This window comes from Sciurus carolinensis, chromosome 13, assembly GCF_902686445.1.
Source record: "Sciurus carolinensis chromosome 13, mSciCar1.2, whole genome shotgun sequence".
NCBI classification, from domain to species: Eukaryota; Metazoa; Chordata; class Mammalia; order Rodentia; family Sciuridae; genus Sciurus; species Sciurus carolinensis.
In genome coordinates, this window is record NC_062225.1 from 23,132,472 (window position 1) to 23,153,001 (window position 20,530).

At 43.5% G+C, this 20,530-nt stretch overlaps 1 protein-coding gene across 11 annotated transcripts in view; it reads left to right on the forward strand.

Annotated features, from left to right (window-relative positions):
* The first annotated feature begins 13,994 nt into the window (after window positions 1–13,994).
* Dysf (dysferlin) overlaps window positions 13,995–20,530 on the forward strand; it is a 209,931-nt gene continuing 203,395 nt past the window's right edge. For 4 of the 11 annotated variants that reach the window (XM_047522103.1, XM_047522108.1, XM_047522104.1 and 1 more), the window contains exon 1: window positions 14,002–14,777. In XM_047522103.1, coding sequence (XP_047378059.1) covers window positions 14,690–14,777 — 88 coding nt within the window. In that variant the 5' untranslated portion in view covers window positions 14,002–14,689. Of the gene's footprint in view, window positions 14,778–20,530 lie in introns of all 11 variants that reach the window. The other 7 variants (XM_047522113.1, XM_047522115.1, XM_047522094.1 and 4 more) reach the window with 6 other exon arrangements.

The following is a 20,530-nucleotide window of genomic DNA, read 5'->3' on the forward strand; positions in this document are numbered from 1 at the left end:
TCGATTTTTCTAGATAAAATTAGTTTACATCATCTTTGACCCAGGTAAGTTTTGAATAAGCTATTGCTTTAATTTAATTTTACCTATTTATTTATTGGTACTGGGGACTGAACCCAGGAGTGCTTGACCACTGAACCACATCCCCAGCCCTATTTATTTTTTTTTTGAGACAGGGTCTCACTAAGTTGCCTAGGGCCTTGCTAAATTGCTGAGGCTAGTCTAGAACTTGCAATCCTCCTGCCTCAACCTTTTCAGTCACTGGGATTACAGGTATGCACTACCACACCTGGTCGACTTTAATTTTCAAATGTGTTCTGAAGATTCCCCCCGCCCTGCTTCTGTTAATACCATTTCTGCCAGGAGCCTTTTAAAGTAGCGCTTCTCAAGCCATTATTAGCTTGAACCTACAGAGTAGCCTTTACTTCCTGTGAATCTTTACAAATTTTTTTTTTTTTTTGGTACTGGGGATTAAGCTCAGGCACTAAACCACTGAACCATGTCTCCAGCCCTATTTTGCCTTTTTTTTTTTTTTTTAAGAGTCTTATCTCATGGGGTTGCTTAGCACCTCACTATTACTGAGGCTGGCTTTGAACTCTTCATCCTCTTGTCTCAGCCTCCTGAGCTGCTGGCATTACAGTTGTGCACCACCATACCAGGTTTACAGATGATTTTTAAACCCTTTAGATTATTATCTAATATTTTTGTAAAAAGTTGTCAGAGTAACAAAAGTAATTAAGTGGATTGTTGGAAGGTGCTGAACATAGTCCTATACTGTAAATATTTAGATTAGGCCATATTTCAGAATTGTTTTAGTAGGTGATTCCTTAGAATGTGCCCAGTAATAATAGAAAGAGAATGAATGGAAAGAATAACAACAAAACAACTTTTTAGATCTCTTATTCCCATGACAGCACAGGAGTTACATCACAGCCAATAAGAAGTAGAGGGAAGATCAGAAAATAGCACTTCTTGCTAGGTGCTATAGCACATGCCTGTTAAACCCAGTGACTCAGGAGGCTGAGGCAGGAGGATCCCAAGTTCTAGGTCAGCCCCAGCAGCTTAGCAAGAAGACAATGCCCCAAATATGTGGTAGCTCAGTGGTAGAGTGCATCTGAGTTCAATCCATAATACCACAAAAAAGAAAAAAAAATAGCCGTTCCTTGTTACCTCCCACAAAACTCAGTGCACATTCAGTTAAGATTTAGCCACAGCCTCAGCAACACTACAAGACTATATAACAGATAGAAAGTGGAGTAAGGAGAGGGAAGTGTCAAGAGTCTGTTGGAATTACAACTCATAATAGGTAATAGGAGGAAGAAGAACTAGTAAAAGGCTGGAAAATAAGGTGCAGCAATCTAAAGCACCAGAGTGAGTAAGAATCTTGCATTTCTCCTGGGTCTGCTTTTGTAATTTTTATAACTAGGGAATTTACATGCTTCTTTAATTTGTCTGGATCAACATTAGAGTTTAATCTTAAGTTCCTGTCAAACTCTTTTATTTTCTTCTAAATAATTATCTGGAAAAAAAAGCTATTTTGAAATTTCTAGTCTACATTTGAATAAAAGGAATGATTTTATGCTAAAGCATAAAAATGATACAGATTTTTTTTGTTTCATTCTAGTGATTGATATTGACATGATAAATGATATTCCTCTCCAGTGCTTTTTGCTGGTTATTTTTTATCATGGAACTCCAAGTACAAGTGAGGTTTTTAAAAAAATAAGCACATTCTTTGCATATAATTTTCCAATTCTTGATGTTTTCAGGAAACTTTGAAATGCCTCCTTCCTTTAGTCATACCACACATATGGAATATGCATGTTCATAGCAGTTTCTGCTTATTAGTGGCTTGAGGGATGTAATTTGGATTACAGCCTCCTTTATAGGTTCTGTCATTTCATCACCTTGGTGCCAAAGCAAAAGTAGATGGCTTTCAACATGACCTCTATATAAGTTTTGGAATTTATTCCACTTGCTATTATAGAATGCTGTGGAAACCTACCTCTCCAAAACTGCTCCTTTGTTTGTTTTGGGTTTTTTTTTTTTTTTTAATTTAATTATGGGGAGTTTAGTTTCTAAAACTGTTATTTTTTTAGTTTAGTGTAATTGGTGGAAAAAAATGTCAAATATTTTAAAAAGTCAGGATAATTTATCCAGTATATCTTCATATTAAAACCAGTTTCAACCATTATTAACTCAAGGCCAGTAAGATACATGTGAGTATACGTATATGTCTCACTACCTGACTCTCTTGTATTATGTTAAAGTAAAACTTAGCATGTTATTTTACCCATAAATATTTCATTGTGTATTTCTAAAAGTTAAAAATTCTTTTTTCCCCTTTTGGTGGTGCTTGGTATTGGACCCAGGGCTTCCCAAATGCTAGACAAGCTACATCCCTAGTCCCCAAGAATCTTTTTAATGTAACCAATATTACTTAATCCAGTTCAGGTTTTCAACTGTGTGTGTTGCTTGGTTTTTTACTGTCTGAATCCACATCCAAATAAGGTCCATACATTGTGCTAGCCGATAAGTCTTTTAAATTACATAGGATAAAATATAGGTTGTTCTGTCTCTCCTTGTAATATATTTGATCAAGAAACTTGATATTTGGTTCTACAAAGAAGTGTTAAACCAAATGTGCTCTTTGGGGCTGGAGGTGTAGCTCAGTGGTAGATCACAGGCCTGGCATGCACAGGAACCTGGGTTCAATCCCCAGCACCGGAAAAAAAAAAAAAAAAAAGGTGGGAAGGTGGGATAGGAGGTCTGTGGACCCAGGACCAACTCACAAACTTTTATTATTAGTTTCTGAGAGTGTTTAGAAACATTTTTATGGTGATTTTATGTCTATCCATGACTGACAATTCAGAAAATTAGAATTTGCATTGTTTTGTGGGAATTTTTAATTTCATTTCATGTATTTTACAAAAGCATTAGTCTGCAATGGATTGAAAATTAGAAAAAGAAAATGACCCAACACATAGTTCGAGAAACACTGTTGATAGGTTTCCTGCGGTCTGGATATTGGTGATTGCAACCTTATATTCTTGCTTTAACACGTTTCTTATCTCTCTCTCTCTCTCTTTTTTTTTTTTTTTTGCAGTGCTGGGGATTAAACCCAGGGCCTTGTGCATGCAAGGCAAGCACTCTACCAACTGAGCTATATCCCCAGCCCGCATTTCTTATTCTCTATAGTGCTTATAGGTTGGTGATCGAATATGAATACTCCATTAGAATTTGGCTCTTTTTCTTTTCTTTTGGCAAAAGTGCTTCAAGTGGTCTTCCTCATCAGGAGGTACAAGATGTCTGACTGCTTTCTTTGGAATTTTAGTAGCAGTTAATGCTTTGTTGTAATTTACATAGCAACTAGAGGTTGAAAAATGGAGATGTTTTTAATTCTGTCTTCCTTCTTCATGTATAAGTTTTCTAAAGGGAGTTATTACTCATCTGCTATTTGGTTACTCAGTGGTGTCATTTGTGTAAGAAAGACATGACAAATACTTTGCTTTTCCTTTATTTGCCAGATATTACAGAATGAGTTGTTTCACTGGTATCTATCAACAGTGATGGATTCTTTTTTAAAAACTATGAACTCATGAATTTTAACTTACTTGATGTTTTAAACCTTTGTAGTTTTAGCTTTATTAATATTCAGATTATCCCATTTTTTATTTAACTCCTCATTCCTTTCACCATGACACTACTAGCTTTTATAGTCTCCTTGCTGTCTATGCATTAAGGTATTCCAGGGGCATCTGTACATTTCCTGCCCCAAACCTGAAGTCAGCCATTTCCCTAAGGAATAATGAGTAATTAGAGGTGTTTATTGCTTTTAGATTGGTCATTGCTTTTCAGTGGTTGGAATTTGAAAATACATGGCTTTTTTTCCCACGTTTTTATTGGTGTGTTATAGTTGAAAATGATGGAATTGTTTGTTTCATATTCATGCATGCACAAACATAACAATATAATTTGACCAGTGTCACTCCCTAGCACTTTCCCTGTCTCCCACCAGCTGGTCCCTTTCTTCTGCTGATCTCCCTTTGATTTTCATGAGATCTGCCCCTACCTTTCTTTTTCCTTTTCCCTCTCTACTCTAACTTCCACATATGGGAGAAAACATACAACCCTAGACCTTCTGAGTTTGACTTATGAAAATACACATTTATACGTTTTTGATTTTAAGATAAAATGCATTACTATCATATTGGTTCTTCCTATTCAAATTTGGGATTTCTAGATTTTTACCTCTTCTGTCTTAAATGTAGATCTTTGTGCTATGAGAAGTCTAATTCTTGGACATTAGAGTAATAAAATTAAACTGTCAATTTAAAATTGTTGCTTTATCTCACTTTGTACATCACAGTCAGAATAATAATACCAAAACCACAACCTAGAATGTTAGAATATGATTATTAAAAACAGTTTAACCCCCCTACCCCCATTTTACTTGTTTTTCCTTAAGGTAGGTATACCTCATTAAGGATATACATTCAAATTATAGAGTTTTCACTTTTCACTTGAAATAGTTCTTTTAGTAGCTTTGCTACCATCTGGATTCACATCAAGTTTTGTAGTTTAATTTTTTTTTAACTCTAGAGTTTATATTTTTAGATTTAGCATGTTATAAAATATTCTAGAGTGAAGTTATAAAATAAGGCATACTGAAAGAAATTAGCTTTCTTGTTACAGGTAACTTACTACTGTAGGTAACTTTTGTTAATCTTGTGATTTTTTTATAAGTAGATTTGTATCTATAGGGTCATCAGTTTTTAATATCTTGTGTTTTCTAATAATCACATAACCAGTGACAATATGAACAGGTTAAAGCTAGAAAGAGCTAAGGGATATCTGAGTATATACAAATGTTGGCGGTAGGACACTGAACCCTTCAACTCATAGCTCACAAAACTGAAGGAATTAAAAGTTCTGTAGGCTGAAAGGAAGTCTTACCTTTTGGTGAAAATTTTAGGGTTTACTTTTTGTTTCAAAAGTGGTTTTTATAAGAATACTTAAAAGATTTAAAAAGAAAGATGGGGGAAGGGTAGCAGTACACTATCATGTCCATGGAGAGGTAGAGTAAGGAGCTATGACTCCTTACCACTTCATTCTGCTCTGACATCCATAATTCTTCAGCAAAACTTACACATATGAACACATATATATAAGTCATGTCCATCTCCTTTTAAAGACCTTACATGAGAACATGAACATAAAAAGATACTGACAGCCCAGCTGATGCTAAGCACCCACTGACTCCTGTAGACACAAAGAGTTCAAAATATAGGGAAGTAAAATAAATGACAAAGTGGGCGTTAGAGAGTAAAAGTGGTTGTGAAGTGTTATATTAACTCAGTGTAGGTGGAAATAAATTACACATCTCCACCAAAAAGCCACACAACACTGAGTCAATAATATTTAGTTGATATTTATAAAACGTTTTACCCAATAGCAGAATATATATCTTTAAGTGCCCGTGGACTATACAACATAAACATATCCTGGGCTATAAACCAAATCTTAACAAATTAAAACCAAATTTAAGTCATAGAAAATGTCCTCCAGTTATAATGGAATCCAACTAGAAATAATTGTAATATAACAATAGGAAAATACTTGAAATTTAAACAGCATACTTACAAATGAAGTATGGGTCATAGAAGAAATCGCAAAGACAATTTTTAATAAAAGTACCGAATTGAGTAGAAATGAAAAACTCTGAAGTGCAGCTATGTGAAGTGCATAGAGGTAAATTTATTGTACTAAGTGCTTAAATTATTAAAAAAGATCTCAAATCATTTCTTCTAAGTCTGCCTTAAGAAACTAAGTAGGGTAAACTGAAAGCAAACAAAAGGAATAAAATGATAAAGAGCACTTATGAAACTGAAAATAGGAAAACAAACCAAAGCTGACCCTTCAAAAAAATAAATAAAATTGATAAACCTCCAGCAAGATTAACTTAAGATGCAAGTCACTGGTCCTGGGAATACAATAGAGAATATCACAGTAGTTCCTGTAGCCACTGAAAGAATGATGAAGGTATGCTACATATCAAATTGAAAACCTGCATAATTCTAATACCATTAAAGACATTGCCTTTGTAATGAAAATATTCTTGAAGAAGATGCCTACAAGCTTGATGGTTTCATTAGAACCTTTACTATAAACATTGAAAGAATTGATTTTGTACAGTCTCTTCCAGGAAATAGAAAGTAATACTTCTCATTTTATGAGGACTTTATTTCATATTTGCAAAGCTGGTTCGGTGTCAGAAAATCAGAGTAATCCACTATATCAAGAGGCTAAAGAAGAAAACTATGATCATATTGATTGATTCAAAAGGGGCCTTTGATAAAATTCACAGGTTGTTATAAAGCACTACACTAAAAATAGAGGAGCCTTTCAATCTCATAAAGAGGATTGTATTAGCTTTACCTTACTATAAAAAAACACCTGAGAAAACTTAGAAAAGATTTGTTTAACTCAGTGGTTTGGGAGGTAATAGGCATGGTGCCTGCATTAATTCTGGTGAGGATGGTAGATGATGGCACATCACGGCAAGAATCAGATCTTGAACAAAGATCTGATTTTGAACCAGAACAAAAAGAGGAGGATGAGCTGGGTCCTGCAATGTCTTTCAAGGCATGCCCTTAGCGACCATTCTGAGCACACTCCCTTCTCTTGTATCAACAGCCATGCCTGACCAGGTAGTGATGAATAGGTCCTACTTATTGAGTGCTTGCTAAAGTGTTTATTATGGTAGATTTCTCAGGAAAGACCCTGTCATGGAAAATTGAAACCTCTTGACACTACCATGAGTATTTCTCCTCAGGGGAAGCAAATGCGGTAACCAGAGTACCTCCAGGGTCTGTGATTCTGCAAGCTTTTGCACAGGATCTGTGTGGTCTTTTCAGAAGATAGGGAACATAGAAATCATATACTGTTTTCACATTGCCTCTTTGGTCAGAATTCTGTTTTCTAGGGTTCGCCCCACTCCTATATTAGAAAAGGGTATCAAGTATCCCTCAGTTTCACAGTGTGGTTGAAGAACTAACCCCTCCATGACCCACTTCTGCACCGAAATAGTAAGCAGTAAAAAGAGTTGCAACACCTATCCTCAGCACTGATCTGTTTGTGTTGTTGAAGGCTTGGTATATTAGTTCTAGCCAATGGTCACAACCTGGACACCTTGAAACAACAACTTTATTCTCTGAAAATTCTGGAGGCAAAAAATCCAAGATCAATAGGCTGGGGATGTAGCTCAGGGGTTAAGCACCCCTGGTTCAATACCTGATACCAAAAAAAGAAAAAGATCCAAGATCAAGGTTTGTAGAACCACACTCCTTACAGATGCTTTGGAGGAGAATTGGTTCCTTGCCTCCTCCTGCTGCTAGTGGCTGTGTTCCTTGACTTGTGGTTGATTCACTCCAAACTGTCTCCGTGCTTACATGCTCTTTGTGTCTAATGTCTCTGTGCCTCTTTCTTCTATGGATATCTGTGGTGTTATGTTTATGGTCTACTTGGATGATTCAGGATAAACCTGGAGATCCTTGATCACACAATCACAGATCCTGGGGTTAGGAATTGATTATATTTTTGCTGGAGTTTTTTTTTTTTTCCCTGCATGCTAGACTTGGCTATGGGAAGTAAGTGTCAGCCCCCAGTAAGCAAACAAGCACATGCCCCGTGGCCCTGGATAATCCAGACTGTTGAGGAATCTCACTTGCAGGAGAGGGCAGGAACAGAAGGGATGTGCCTGCATTTGACAGGAAACAAAATATTTTTGACCAGCTATCAGTCTTGGTGTGTTTTAATTTCTTAATCTGATTTTTTATTTGTTCTTTTTATATTTACATGACAGTATATTTTGACATACATACATACATGGAGTATAACTTTTCATATGTGAACCTGAGAAAGTTATATCCAATTTATTCTACTGTCTTTCCTATTCCCATCTCCCCTTCATTCCCCTTTGTCTAAGTGGACTTCTGTTCTTCCCTCCTCACCCCCTTATTATGTGTCAGCATCTACGTATCAGAGAGAACGTTCAGCCTTTGGTTTTGGGGGATTGTCTTATTTCACTTGGCATGATAGTCTCCAGCTCCATCCATTTACCAGCAAATGCCATAGTTTCATTCTTTATGGCTGAGTAATATTCCATTGTGTGTGTGTGTTTGTGTACACATTTCTTTATCCATCTGTTGAAGGGCACCTAAGTTGGTTCCATAGCTTAACTATTGTGAATTGATTTGCTATAAACATTGATGTGGCTGCGTCACTGTAGTATGCTGATTTTAAGTCCTTTGTGTATATGTTGAGGAGTGGGATAGCTGGGTCAAGTGGTAGTTCCCTTCCAAGTTTTTTGAGGAATCTCCATACTACTTTCCAGGGTAGTTGCACCAATTTCAATCCCACCAACCTGCTGTGATTTAAAAGAATAAAACTACCATCTAGGCCAGAGAAGAGAGGACCCCCTCCCGCCCCCACGACTCACACACAGTTTTGAGTAAAATAGTACTTTATATATATTTTATTCTCATCACCACAAACTCTGATTATATATGTCTTAAAGGTGAAAATAAGGTCATGTGGAAACAGGGATCTGACATGGTTACTATTTATTCCGTGTTCCCTTCCCTCAGTACACTGACGTACCAGATTTCTCTGCACCAGAGCACAGGTCCTAAAAGACTTGAGCTCATAGAAACAAAAATGGATTTACCTTGATGATGCAAATATTTTTTCCTTAAGTTGCTCACATTGGGAAGAACTCTACTTGTTTTCTTTCCCAGAGGAGAAACCAGATTAAATCCTGAGAGAGTTAAGAATCAAAGTAACTCAACTGGTAAATATGGGTAAATTTAGGCAGATCTGTATAAATATGTAACCTTGGAATAAGCCAGGAGTCATTTATTACAACAATAAAGTAAGAAACCCAAAGGGAAAGAACTGACAATTTTAACCACAAAATCTGTAACTTTGTTCTGTCATAACTGGGCTATCTGTAGAGTAGATTTCATTTGGGGGGACCCCCTGAGCTAAAACTACCTACCTATTGTTCAGTTAGAAATCTGACTTTGACAAGTATTGGGGCTCAGAAAATTATACCCAAAGTGAAGGCCTTGGATACCAAGTTTCTCCCCTGCCTTCTGCCTTCCTGTCTCACCTCTCACTGTCCACCAAGGCAAGCTATAGAAATTAGACTCCCTCCCCCCAGGGCCAGTCAGAAACCAGAACACTTTTCCCTCCAAAGCTAGCCACAGAACCTAAAAATATCAATTTAATTTTTCCCTGCTTTACTTTCTTGGAGTCGACCATAAGGAAATTCTCTGGCCTCCCTTGTCTTAATAGTACATCATGAGAACTTCATTTCAGAAAGGACCCTGTCCCATAGCCATGGGAAGGACTCGCTTGATGTCCTTGCGCTTGTTAGCATTTGATCATGCTCTTTTTGTCTAATCACATTTCTGTATGGTTGTGCTTTGTCAAACCTAAGCATAGAAATGGATAGTTCATCTTGGGGCTTGGGGCTTTATTCTGAGGTCTCTTGTGTCACTTAAAACTACCATCAAGCCAGACCACTTGGTGACACACACCTGTGGTCTCAGCTACTCAGGAGGCTGAGGGAGGAGCATCACAAGTTGGAGGCAAGCCTGGGTAACTTAGATACTGCTTCAAAATTTTCAATAGGAAAAAAGAAAAAGAATGTAGCTTGCCTAGTATGCTCAAGGCCCTGGGTTCAATCCCCAGTACGGACAGGTGTGGGAGTAGGGAGGGGCCTCAGATGAATTTCTATGCTTTCCTCTCATTAACCTGTCTTTTTGGTATAAGAGTGTTGGCCATGACCCTTTATGATGAGCAGAAGAGGGATTACTCCCTTTTCTGCTCCTATATAGGACTATGGTCTATGAAGTCACTATGTGTAATTATTCGGCGCACTATCTGTGTAGCTGTACATGGCAACCCTGAGGGTTATTCCTTTCATGCTGCCCCAAGATAGACCTCACCTCATAAAAATGCCCCTGACAACACAGACACACACACACCCCTACACTTCCTCTGTGGAGTTTCCTGGGATACATCAAAACTTTCCTCCTGATATTCTTCACTCCCTCTCCTCTCCTGGTCTGGGTCCTCATCATAATTCCAAAGGAGAGGAGAAGGTAGACAGAAATACAGAACATGAGGATGCTTAATGTGCCATGACTATCATAGCCAAAATTCTTTTGCAGAAAAAACCAGAACTGTGCTTCGAATGACTCCAAGCAAAATGTGCAGGACTCACCACATAGACAGTCAGTTGGGGTTCCTGGCTGCTAGCTACAGCAACCCCACCCGGGCATCAGAAGCAAGAAAGGATTTCAAGGGAGCGTTGGGGGATTTGGCTTAGAAAATGGATGGGACTTGAGCAGTAGGAGCGAAGCCTGTGATTCTTTGTTCTTCAGCAGGAAAGGGTTGGTCACTTGCTGCCATTGCAGCTATAACATCTGACTTCCTAGAGCTCCACAAGGACTGCAAGTCCTAGGGAACATCCGACTAGCTTAGCCTGGGCCAACCTGCAGTGACAGGGAAAGGAAGGTCCTGGTTCTGCAGCTTCCAGAAGTGAGGCAGACTTCATCTCCCAAGACCATTCACAAGGGGGTGGGAAGAGGGTATTTAGGGAAGGAGACCTCGAAAGCTGTGAACCCCAAATAGCAACCACCGCAAGGACCTTCTTAGCACTCATAGGGAAACTCATATGAGGTGTGGGATTCGGGAACAACAACCAGAGGTCTCTGTCTCTGGATCCCCTCTCATTCCCTAGTCTCCATCTCTTTCTTTGCAGAGAGATCACCACTCCATGCACCTGACTGCTTCTGAGCCTCCTTTCTATTTGTATGAGCTCGGGTCACATACCCAGGCTAGCATCTCTTGGGAGAGATAATCTGATTGGTTAAGCTTGAGTAGTCTGAGAAAGTGGTCCTTTAAAGTAAACATGATAAATACGTCCTACACACTGAGGAATAAGGTTTGGCTACATACGTGCTCACTAAGGTTTTATTTCTGCACAGATCAGGCTATGCAGAAAAAGTTTGACCACAGGCTGCTGTGTGAATAAAGTATGAAAGTTTAACGCACAAGGAAATCCAATTCTTTTCAAATCACTTTAGTTACACCTATTTACAAGTAGATAGGTGCTTCTTAAGTCCAGTTTTAGCTCCGCCATAGATCAGGTTCATGTTACTTTATATATCTGGATAGAGCCAAACTGTACCTCTTTAAAAATAGACCATAATTTGGGCTTTCCCTACATCAACAGGGCCTCTTGCCCTTCTGCCCAGTGCAATTGTACTCCCTACATGGTACCCTTCTCTAAAACCTTAATATGGCAACTGCTTGCCACATATAAGATGCCTGTAAGTGTCGATCAGTGAATGAATCCACCTATCCCTTTTATCCAGGACAATTTTGTTTTATCAGTCACCCGGAATGGCCCAGTTCTGTGGTAAGATTCTGATCTGAAGAAATTTCCTTCCGACTTGGCCTTACCCCTATTTTCACAGCCTTGCCTCAAGTCCCCCTCCTCTCTCATCTTGATTCTCTGCTGTCACCTCTTAACTCTTCATCAGAGATTTCTTCATTTTCTCTGCGTGTGTGTGTGTGTGTGTGTGTGTGTGTGTGTGTGTGTGTAAATTAGCATGTCTTACTTTCACAAACAGAAACAGAGACAAAATTGCAACAACCCTCCAACAGCCCTCCCATTCGGTGATTGAACCCAGGGGCACTTTACCACTGAGTTTTATCCACTTAGACTTCCTTTCCCAAAAGACAACCAGAGGGAGCTGGATGAGATCCTGCCACTTCTCTGGGTTAAGCAGGCTTTAAGCAGCTTCTCACAGGTCCTGCAGTCTTCAATATACCCCTGCCTCCCAACACCCCTTAATTTATACTCCAAACACTGTGTTCTCTCCTCCCCAACTCCTTCCAGGGCCTTGATACTAAGCACTCCCTAATTTCTCCCAGAACAGTCTCTTCCTCTGCTCCCATCACAGTCTTACCCAGAGAACTAATTGGCCATTGGATCCAGGGACTAGATTAGGGGTCCCAGTTGCCCATTCTCATACTCCCCAATTTTCTGAACTAAACTGCACTAACAGATGTGTACTGATGTGTGATTGGCTTGATTATTCAATAAATATCAGTTTCTCCCACCAAAGTGGAAGCTCCTTGAGACTGGGAGCTTTACTAGTACAAATTTACTAGGGTTGTCAAAACGAAATGCCACAGATTGGGTGTCTTAAATAAAAGAAATTCATTTCTCACCATTCTGGAAACTGGAAGTCCAAGGTCAAGTTGTCAATAGGCAGGGGTGGTTTCTTCTCTTTCTCTTTCTCCTTCTCCTCCTCTGATTAAACCCAGGGACGGTTTACGACTGAGCCACATCCCTAGCCCTTTTTATTTTTTATTTTGAGACCGGGCCTCTCTAAGTTGCTGAGGCTGGTCTTGAACCTGCAATCCTCCTGCCTCATCCTCCCAAGCTGCTGGGATTACAAGGCATGTACCACCACACCCAGCTAGTTGACTTTTCTTCTAAGGCCGACTCCTGCTGTCTTTGACTTGCAGATGGACACATTCTCACTGTGTCCTCACATGACCTTTTCTGTGTGTGCTCATATTCCTGGTTTATCTTTGTCCAGATTTCCATTTTTTATAAGGACATTAGATTGGATTAGGGCCCACTCTCATTTTACCTTAATCACCTTATCTTCCATTTATTGATTTATTTAGTAGCCCTGTCTTCCAAATATAGTCACATTCCAAGATACTGGAGGTTGTTTTCAACATATGTATTTTAGAGGGACACTGTTCAGCCCATAACAGGGACATGGTACTTTTGTTCATCATGGCTTCCACATCGCTCAGGACAGTGCCTGGCTTGTCCTTTTTTCATACCTGTTAAATGAATGGTTGAGTTTCAGCACCCTGCTCTTTACTCCCCCCACCATCATATAGTATGCTAGAGACAAAGCACAGACAGATGGCTGCAGGACCATCTAAGTGACCACAGGAAATGTTTACTATCCTGATCATGGACATATAGGGGAGCGTTGCTTCCTCCTGGGACCTCCAAATGGGTCTAAATCAGTCAGTAGCTGACTTTTTCCTGCCTTGGGTGTGTACACTGCCCCCAGGAGCTGCTTGGGGAAGCTTTGTTGACAGCTGCACACCCATCCAACAGTCCCCTCTTTAGAAGGTGAGTCAGGCTGCTGGGAGTGTGGATCTACACAGCTCCGGGAAAGCAGTTTAGCAATAAGTACTAGAACCTAAAAAAAGTCATGTCCTGTAACTTTGTAATTCTAAGACTAGGAATCCAATCTGAGGATCTAGCAAAGGAGGGCACAAGATGGGTTTATAGCCCAGTTTTAATTACTTTAAAAGATATTTCTCACTGTTATAATAGTGAGGATCTGAGAAGAGCTTAAGTGAGTACAAACGGGAAAGCTTTGTGAATCTAGTATATTTATGTGATAGCAATTGAAAAGATTGCTTATGAAGAATGTTTAATGATACAAGAAAATGTTACTTGCAAAGGTGGGAAGCAGGGCTGGGAATGTAACTCTTTGCTAGCTAGCAGGAGACCCTGTGTTTGATCCCCTGCACCACATTAAAAAAAAAAAAAAGTAGAACACAGATTGCATATATGCTCTGAATTCATATATTTAGTAAATAATTTATATGCATGTATCCACTCAGAGGGGAAAACTTGGATTGGTTAATATTCAAATGTTAATATATTAACGTAGATTTTAGAACCCGAGATTTTTTTTGTGTTACTTTCATAACTAGAGGAATGAAAGACAAGTCTTTTATTTGTTATTTGAGTTACATCCCCAATCCATTTTCATTTTTCTTAGTTTGAGACAGCCTAGCTAAATTGCCCAGGCTGGCTTCAAACTTGCGATCCTCCTACTTCAGCCTCCCGAGACGGTGGGATTGCAGGTCTGCGCCATTGTGCCCAGAGAAGCAAAGTTTTAAGGCGGCTGTGCTGTCTGCCAGTGAAATTCTAAGCTCCTAGCGAAAGTGCCGGCCCTGCGCCTGCTCCCCAGCATACCCAGGGATCTCCGGTCGGTCCTACTCAGGGCGATTCTCCAGAGAGTTATTGAATCCCCGCCGCAGGAGCCGGTGACCGACCTGGAGCAGCAGTCCGCTGGAGGTATAAGGTCAGGAGAAGGGCCGAGTATTTCTCCCGTCAGCGAGAGGGATCTGGGATACGCTGGGTGCTGAGTCCTGGTCCAGCCCCAGGCCATCGCGGTCGCCGCCCAGTCCGCTGTTCGCCCGCCAGGTGCAAAGTGCCGTGTCATTAGGAAAGCTGGTGGCTGGAGCATTGAGTTACAGCTCCGAGGAGCTGCAGTAGGGCTGCGGGGGTGGAAAATGAATAGAAGCCTCCGCTCTCGCAACGCCCGCTGACCAGCGATGAGCGCAGCGCGGGGCGGGGACCGAGCCTAGCCCACTGGGGCGGCTTGGGCTTGGCCTGTTCCCCTTTAAGAGCCGCTGCTCTGATCCAGGAGCCAGAGATCCTGAACCGGCCTCGCTCCGCCAGCCCTCTCCAGGGAGGGCACCCGCGAGCTGCGCCTCGGCCGGGCCCTACGGGTCCTCCCCTACCCTCTTCGCTCCAGGGGCGCACCGGACACTTCGCGCGCCAAGCATGCTGAGGGTCTTCATCCTCTACGCGGAGAACGTCCACACCCCGGACAGCGACATCAGCGATGCCTACTGCTCCGCTGTGTTTGCAGGTAGGAGCGGCCCGAGCTCCCGCCAGGGGTTCGGGTGGGGTCCGGGAGGGAGTCACCAGGGCTGTCTACCCTGGAGAGCGCCTGGAGGTGGCAGAGGAGACTGTCCCACCCTGGCAGACTGCGGTTATGTTGCAAAACATATCCGTGAGGAGGGGCGACTCAGAGGGAAACTGAGGCAGAGAGAGAGAGGGAAAGAGAGAGAGAGAGAGAGAGAGAGAGAGAGAGAGAGAGAGAGAGAGAGACAGAGAATGAGAATGAGAATGAGGCATGTGACTGAGTGGCCGAGCAACTCTCTCTGGGGCCCCGCACTGAGGCAGATCAGGCAGGCAGCATCTTTCCTTTCACCCCTTCTGGACTCTTGAAATATGTCTTTCGGCGCTGTGGGCGGCAAAACGCTGTGTGGCAGGGCTCCGCTCGCTCCCCGGAAGGCCTGCTCTCAGACCTATTAATAACCCAGCTCTTCCCGCCCCAGGCCTGGGTCTGGCTTCTCTCCTCAGCCCTTGCTCACTACCAGAGTCTGGGCTGAGCGGACATGTGGCCACTGGGGGCAGGGGCACGCCCACCTCTCCAGGAATCCTATTCTTGCTTTGGGCACAGGATTGAAGAAATACTGCAACTGGGCATAGCTGTCGCCAGCATCAACCTTTAGGGACTTTCTCTACTCCACTCCTCCCCATCAGATAGGTGCTTGTCTGGGTGGTATCTGGAGCCCATTATGGGACTGGGGCCACCTTGAGCTATGCAGCCTGATCCTGCAAGACTGGGCCTCCCATAGGAAGGTCTTCACAGGGCTGCACCTGGATTTCCTGGGAAGTGAGGGCTGGGTCCTGTCTGCTTCCCCAGGACCCCCTTAGGGATAAGCCAGGGCTGGAGTCTACATAGCTGGGCCTTTGGGATTAGTGTCATTGTGGACAAGGACCAGCAGGACTTGAATTTAAGCCAGTCTCCTGACACTCTGTGGGTTCCCTTCTCAGCCTCCATCACCTGCCACTACCCTTTCTCCCCAGAGATCTGACGTGCAATCTAGCTACATCCGAGGCCCCGGAAGCAGAGCATCAGCTGATCCCTGGGCCTGATCCCTGGGTCTTCAGCACAACCATTCTCTCTCCGTTTCACCAGCTCAGAGATACACCTGTTCCTAAATGCCAGTGTGCACATACACTCGGTGCACAGCTTGGAGCTGGTGGGACATTTGACATGCTCCAAGGAGTGGAGGTCCTGAGAATGCAGACTTGTCCATCACAGCCTACGCAGAGGTGCGGTCTCAAGCCCTCCACTGCTGGCTGTGGGATTCGGGTCTTCTGTCCTTGTTGGGTCAGGGTAGAGCTGGGAGTTGCTGAAGGGTTCTGTGGCCTGGAAAGCACTGTGTACCAGAGGGGCCTGGGGGACTGTCCAGCTGTATTATTTTCCTAACATGCTGCTTTGACCTGTTCTCAACCAGTGTTCCATCGCAACCTCCGGAAACGAACTTTAGCAAGGTGTTTCCAGCTGGGGGGACAGTGGTATCTGTGGGGGTTTTTCGTACTTCCTCTCTGCATCCTCTGCTCTGGGCAGGCCAGTGGCCCAGTTTAACTGCCTGGCTAATGGCTCTGGGCTCCAGGTTGCACAACTTCACACCATTCACACTGTAAACTCCTGGCTGAGGAGAGGGAGGATCCTCTTGCTGGGAAGAAAGGCAGTCTCAGGGGTTTTGTCTCTAGTGTCCACTCAGCCTGAACCACATCCCCCCATTCCATACACCAGCCTCCTGCCTCTCCCTGTGTCCCCAGCCCCCAGGCCAGACCAAACACTAATAGGAGAGAGGAAAGAATAAGCAATGAGTAGGGAAGCATTTTCTAACCCCAGAAGTGCTTTACACACAGGAAGTACTGCTGGTGTGGCCTCTCTCCTGTCGTTATTTCAGCCTCCAGGGCCTGTCTGAGGAGCGGTCTCCCCTTCCTCCTTCCTCACATTTACACATCCCTCACTGAGCTCCCTCCCCTGCCCCACCTGTCTGAAGGCAACCCCCCATCTTGCCCTTGGGCCCTGCCTGGCTCCTCTCTGTGGGCTCCTCCTCCCTAAAGCCCAGAGCTAGCTGAAGAGAAAGCCTATATTCATGATGATCCTCTGGGCCAGGGAAGGAGACTGGCCTGAATGAACCCTGATTTGCAGTGATCAATGTCAACGCCAGGCTGTGGGGAATGCAGTCCTTCCCCTCCCCCACCCTGGCCACATTCCACCACCTGCATTAGCCAAGCTGCAAACCCAAGTCCAAATTTGGCCTCCTTGTGCATTCAGGCCTGCTCCCTCTCCTGCTCCAGGCCGGGGCCAGGATGGTGAATGATTACACTGAAGGCTCTGGTCCGGGACACACAGATGAAAGCAAAACACCCTTCTGAGAAGTCACCCTCACCGGCTGTTCTGGGTCCGGCTTCCCAGACTCTGTGTTTGTACCATGAAGCCCTTCCTTTGGCTATATGATTTTAACATCCCATAATGACACCTCATAGCTCCTCTGTACAAGCATAAATTCACTTCATGCTTACAGCAGCTCTGTGAGGCTGAAGGGCAAGGATAGTATCCCCCTTTTATAGGTAAGGATTTGGCCCAGAGAAGTACAGGGGCCTGGCCTGGGGTCACGCAGTGACCAGAGCACCCCCTGCCTGGCAGTGCCCTTTGTTGTTCTCAGCATCCTGGGCTCATGGATTAGAAAGTGCTTTGGAATGCATACCATGTGCTGCCCACACCCAGAGAGCCCAACTGAGTCGACTGAGTCAGTAATCAGGGGAGGGCAGTACTCTGGGTCCCCAGCATGGGACTGAGTTGAAGCAGGTGGGGTACAGGGCAGTGGGGAGCATACTGGGAGACAAGTGACCAAAAGGTGAAGGATCCTTATCTTTAAAATAGGTCCTCATCACAAGGAGAGGGAATGGATATTCACTACACACAAGTAAGATGCCATGTTCAGATGCTGGTTCTTTAAAACCTCACAACAATCCTTATGAAAGAGACCTATTTAACTGATACCGTGCTTTTTATGTGCCAGACGTTCTTCTAAACAGAACATTGAAAATGAGCTACATCCAGTTCGTTTCAAATTGGTGTCAGGCACTTAGATATATTTACATCAACCTCATTTAATCCCCCTAGCAAGCATAAATGGTAGTAATGGTCATCACCCCCATTTTACAGACAAGAAAACTGAGGCACAAAGAGGTTAAGTAACTTGCCTAAGGTTATAAGCTGCTGAGTAGTGGAGTTGGGATTCAAGCCAAAGCAGTCTGGCTCCAGAGTCCTCCCTCCTGTCTTTGCTCTACGATCTACCTTTGTGTTTAGCTCTGACGTAGTAGAGACAAGCAATAAAAGGTGGAGGGTCAGGATTTGAATCCAAGACTAACTCAAATCCTGAAGTCTGATCTCAGTCTGCATGTTGATGCCTCACATCTGGTCACATCATGCACACTGTCCCTACTGCCACTCACCCCACCAGACACAGACATCCTCAGCTCTTGCTGTCTGACCTCAGGATGCTTTACACTCTCTGTATCTCAGGGGACCTGTCAGACACCATTTGGTCCAGCTGCTTCCTCTAGGCAGTGCCCTTGTGCCAGGTTAGCCCAAGGACCTCTGACAGGCCTGTGGTGGCTGCTTAGGGTCTGATAAACTGAGGCCCAGGTGATAGGTCTTATGGTGCTGGAGTGAGCAGCCTTTGGGGGGTATGGCAGGCACTCTGGGGGTTGTAACTGTGGGCCCCAAGCTTCCAGGATGAAGTAAATTTTGGAGGAGGGCTCAGGAGTGCAGATAACTGGAAGCTTTAATCACAGTCTAGTGGCATGGGAACACAAACAAGAGGGAATGATGGTAACTGAGAGTATTGGCTATGGACCCAGACTGCTTGGGATCCTGAACTTGACATTCCTGCTCTGCTACTTTCCAGCTGTGTGTCCTTGGGCAAGTCACTTAACCATTCTGTGTCTCAGTTTCCTCATCTGCACTCAATCCAATTTTAAATATTTCGTTTTGGTTGTAGGTGGATACAATGCTTTTGTTTTATTTTTATGTGGTGCTGAAGCTGGAACCCAGAGCCTCACACATGCGAGGCGAGTGCTCTACCACTGAGCCACAACCCCCGCCCCCTAAATTATTACATGTAAATATATATGTTATACCAGGAATTGAACCCAGGTGTTATTATTATAATTAACATGTACAGTCCATGGTACTAAGACACCCAAGAGTCCTTTCAAGATCTTTTTTGCCTGCTCAGTTCTATCGTCAACTTTGTCTACCCACTGTCCTGCCAGGATAGTCACAACCAGCAGAGTGGTTGGCAACTGTCCCATCTGTCTGCAGGGACCCTGGCCTGGATCCTCTGGCTGCCCTCCTAAAGTAGCCCTTTATGAGTGCTGTCTGCCTGTCTGATGGCTAGCCATAGCCCTCATAATGTTTTTATGCCTTTCTTGGGATAAATATTCATTCCTCTGGTGACTTCCCCAGAGTCCACAGACATCCTCAGCCCTTCCTGATCAAACTCACCTTCTCGTTCCCTGTGCGCTAGACTCTTCCCACATTTATGCATTGGCAGGACATGCTAGCAGAGAGGGTGCTGACATTTGCCCCATGTATGCTGCTGGGCACTCAGTCCTCCCCACACCTCTGTGCAATGTCATCTTTGCGCTTTCACAGAACCTAAACAGACTGAAAGGTTGAGTCACATGCCTCAGGTCACACTGCAAGGGAAAGGTGAACTGGGCTGGAAGCCCAGGACCATATCCACTCTGGGCAGGTTCTTCCCTGGCAGCCACACAATGGTGGCTGAGGTTGAAATCAGGACTGTGTGTGCATTTTACACTCTCAGTGGACACACAGGTGCCCGCCAATCTCAACTGGCTGTGTTGTGATATCTGAGGGACACATCCTTAAATGAATGGGAGGGGAGGGGGAAGGATAGAGAGGGTCATCCATACTTCTGGAAGATTTTGATATTGCAAATGTGCCCTGAAGGAATTCTATACACACCTCGGCCTTGGGATGAAACAAAGGCTCCACAAGATTAGGAGAAAGTGGGGGCTGGGGATATGGCTCAGTTGGTAGAGTGCTTACCTCTCAAGCCCAAGGCTCAAGCTGAAGGCCCTGGGTTCAATTCCCAGCACTGCCAAAAAAAAAAAAAAAAGATTAGGAGAAAGTGATCAGAGATGGTGAGTTGGCCCAACTCCGACCTTCCTCCATGCTCAGGGAGGTAGGGCCACAGATAGATGACAGAGAGGACAGAGCTCACAAACTCAGGGGCCTCTGGGAGCCTGGTTGGTGGTAAACCAAGATGAGGCCAGAGGGAAAGCTGTATGTGCCCACTGGGTAAGCAGGGGCAAGTGCCCACCTACCCTCCCCAGCCCCTGTTCACAGCTGCCAGACAATCAGTGTTCAGTCAAAACTTTGGGGGTCCACCTGCCAGTTTTTCTGATTTTTCAAGAGAAGCTGTAAATTGAAATTTATATGGAAAATCTCCGAAGGCTTAATCAAGGCAGGATTTTGTTATAAAACTCTGTACAGGTCCAAGATGACATATCTGCAGGCTAGTGTCCTGTGGGGCACCAATGGCAATCTCCGAGGCAATAGTGTCTTCTCCTTTGGCTTATCAGTTAGCCCCCATCAGTAACTACACTGCTGGGGCTTAGGGAGGGACTTTAATCCAGTCCCTCCTTACCTCCGACAACTCTCAGAATTGCCGTAAACATGGCCTTGCTAGGCAAAGCCAGATTCTAAACAGGTCCTGT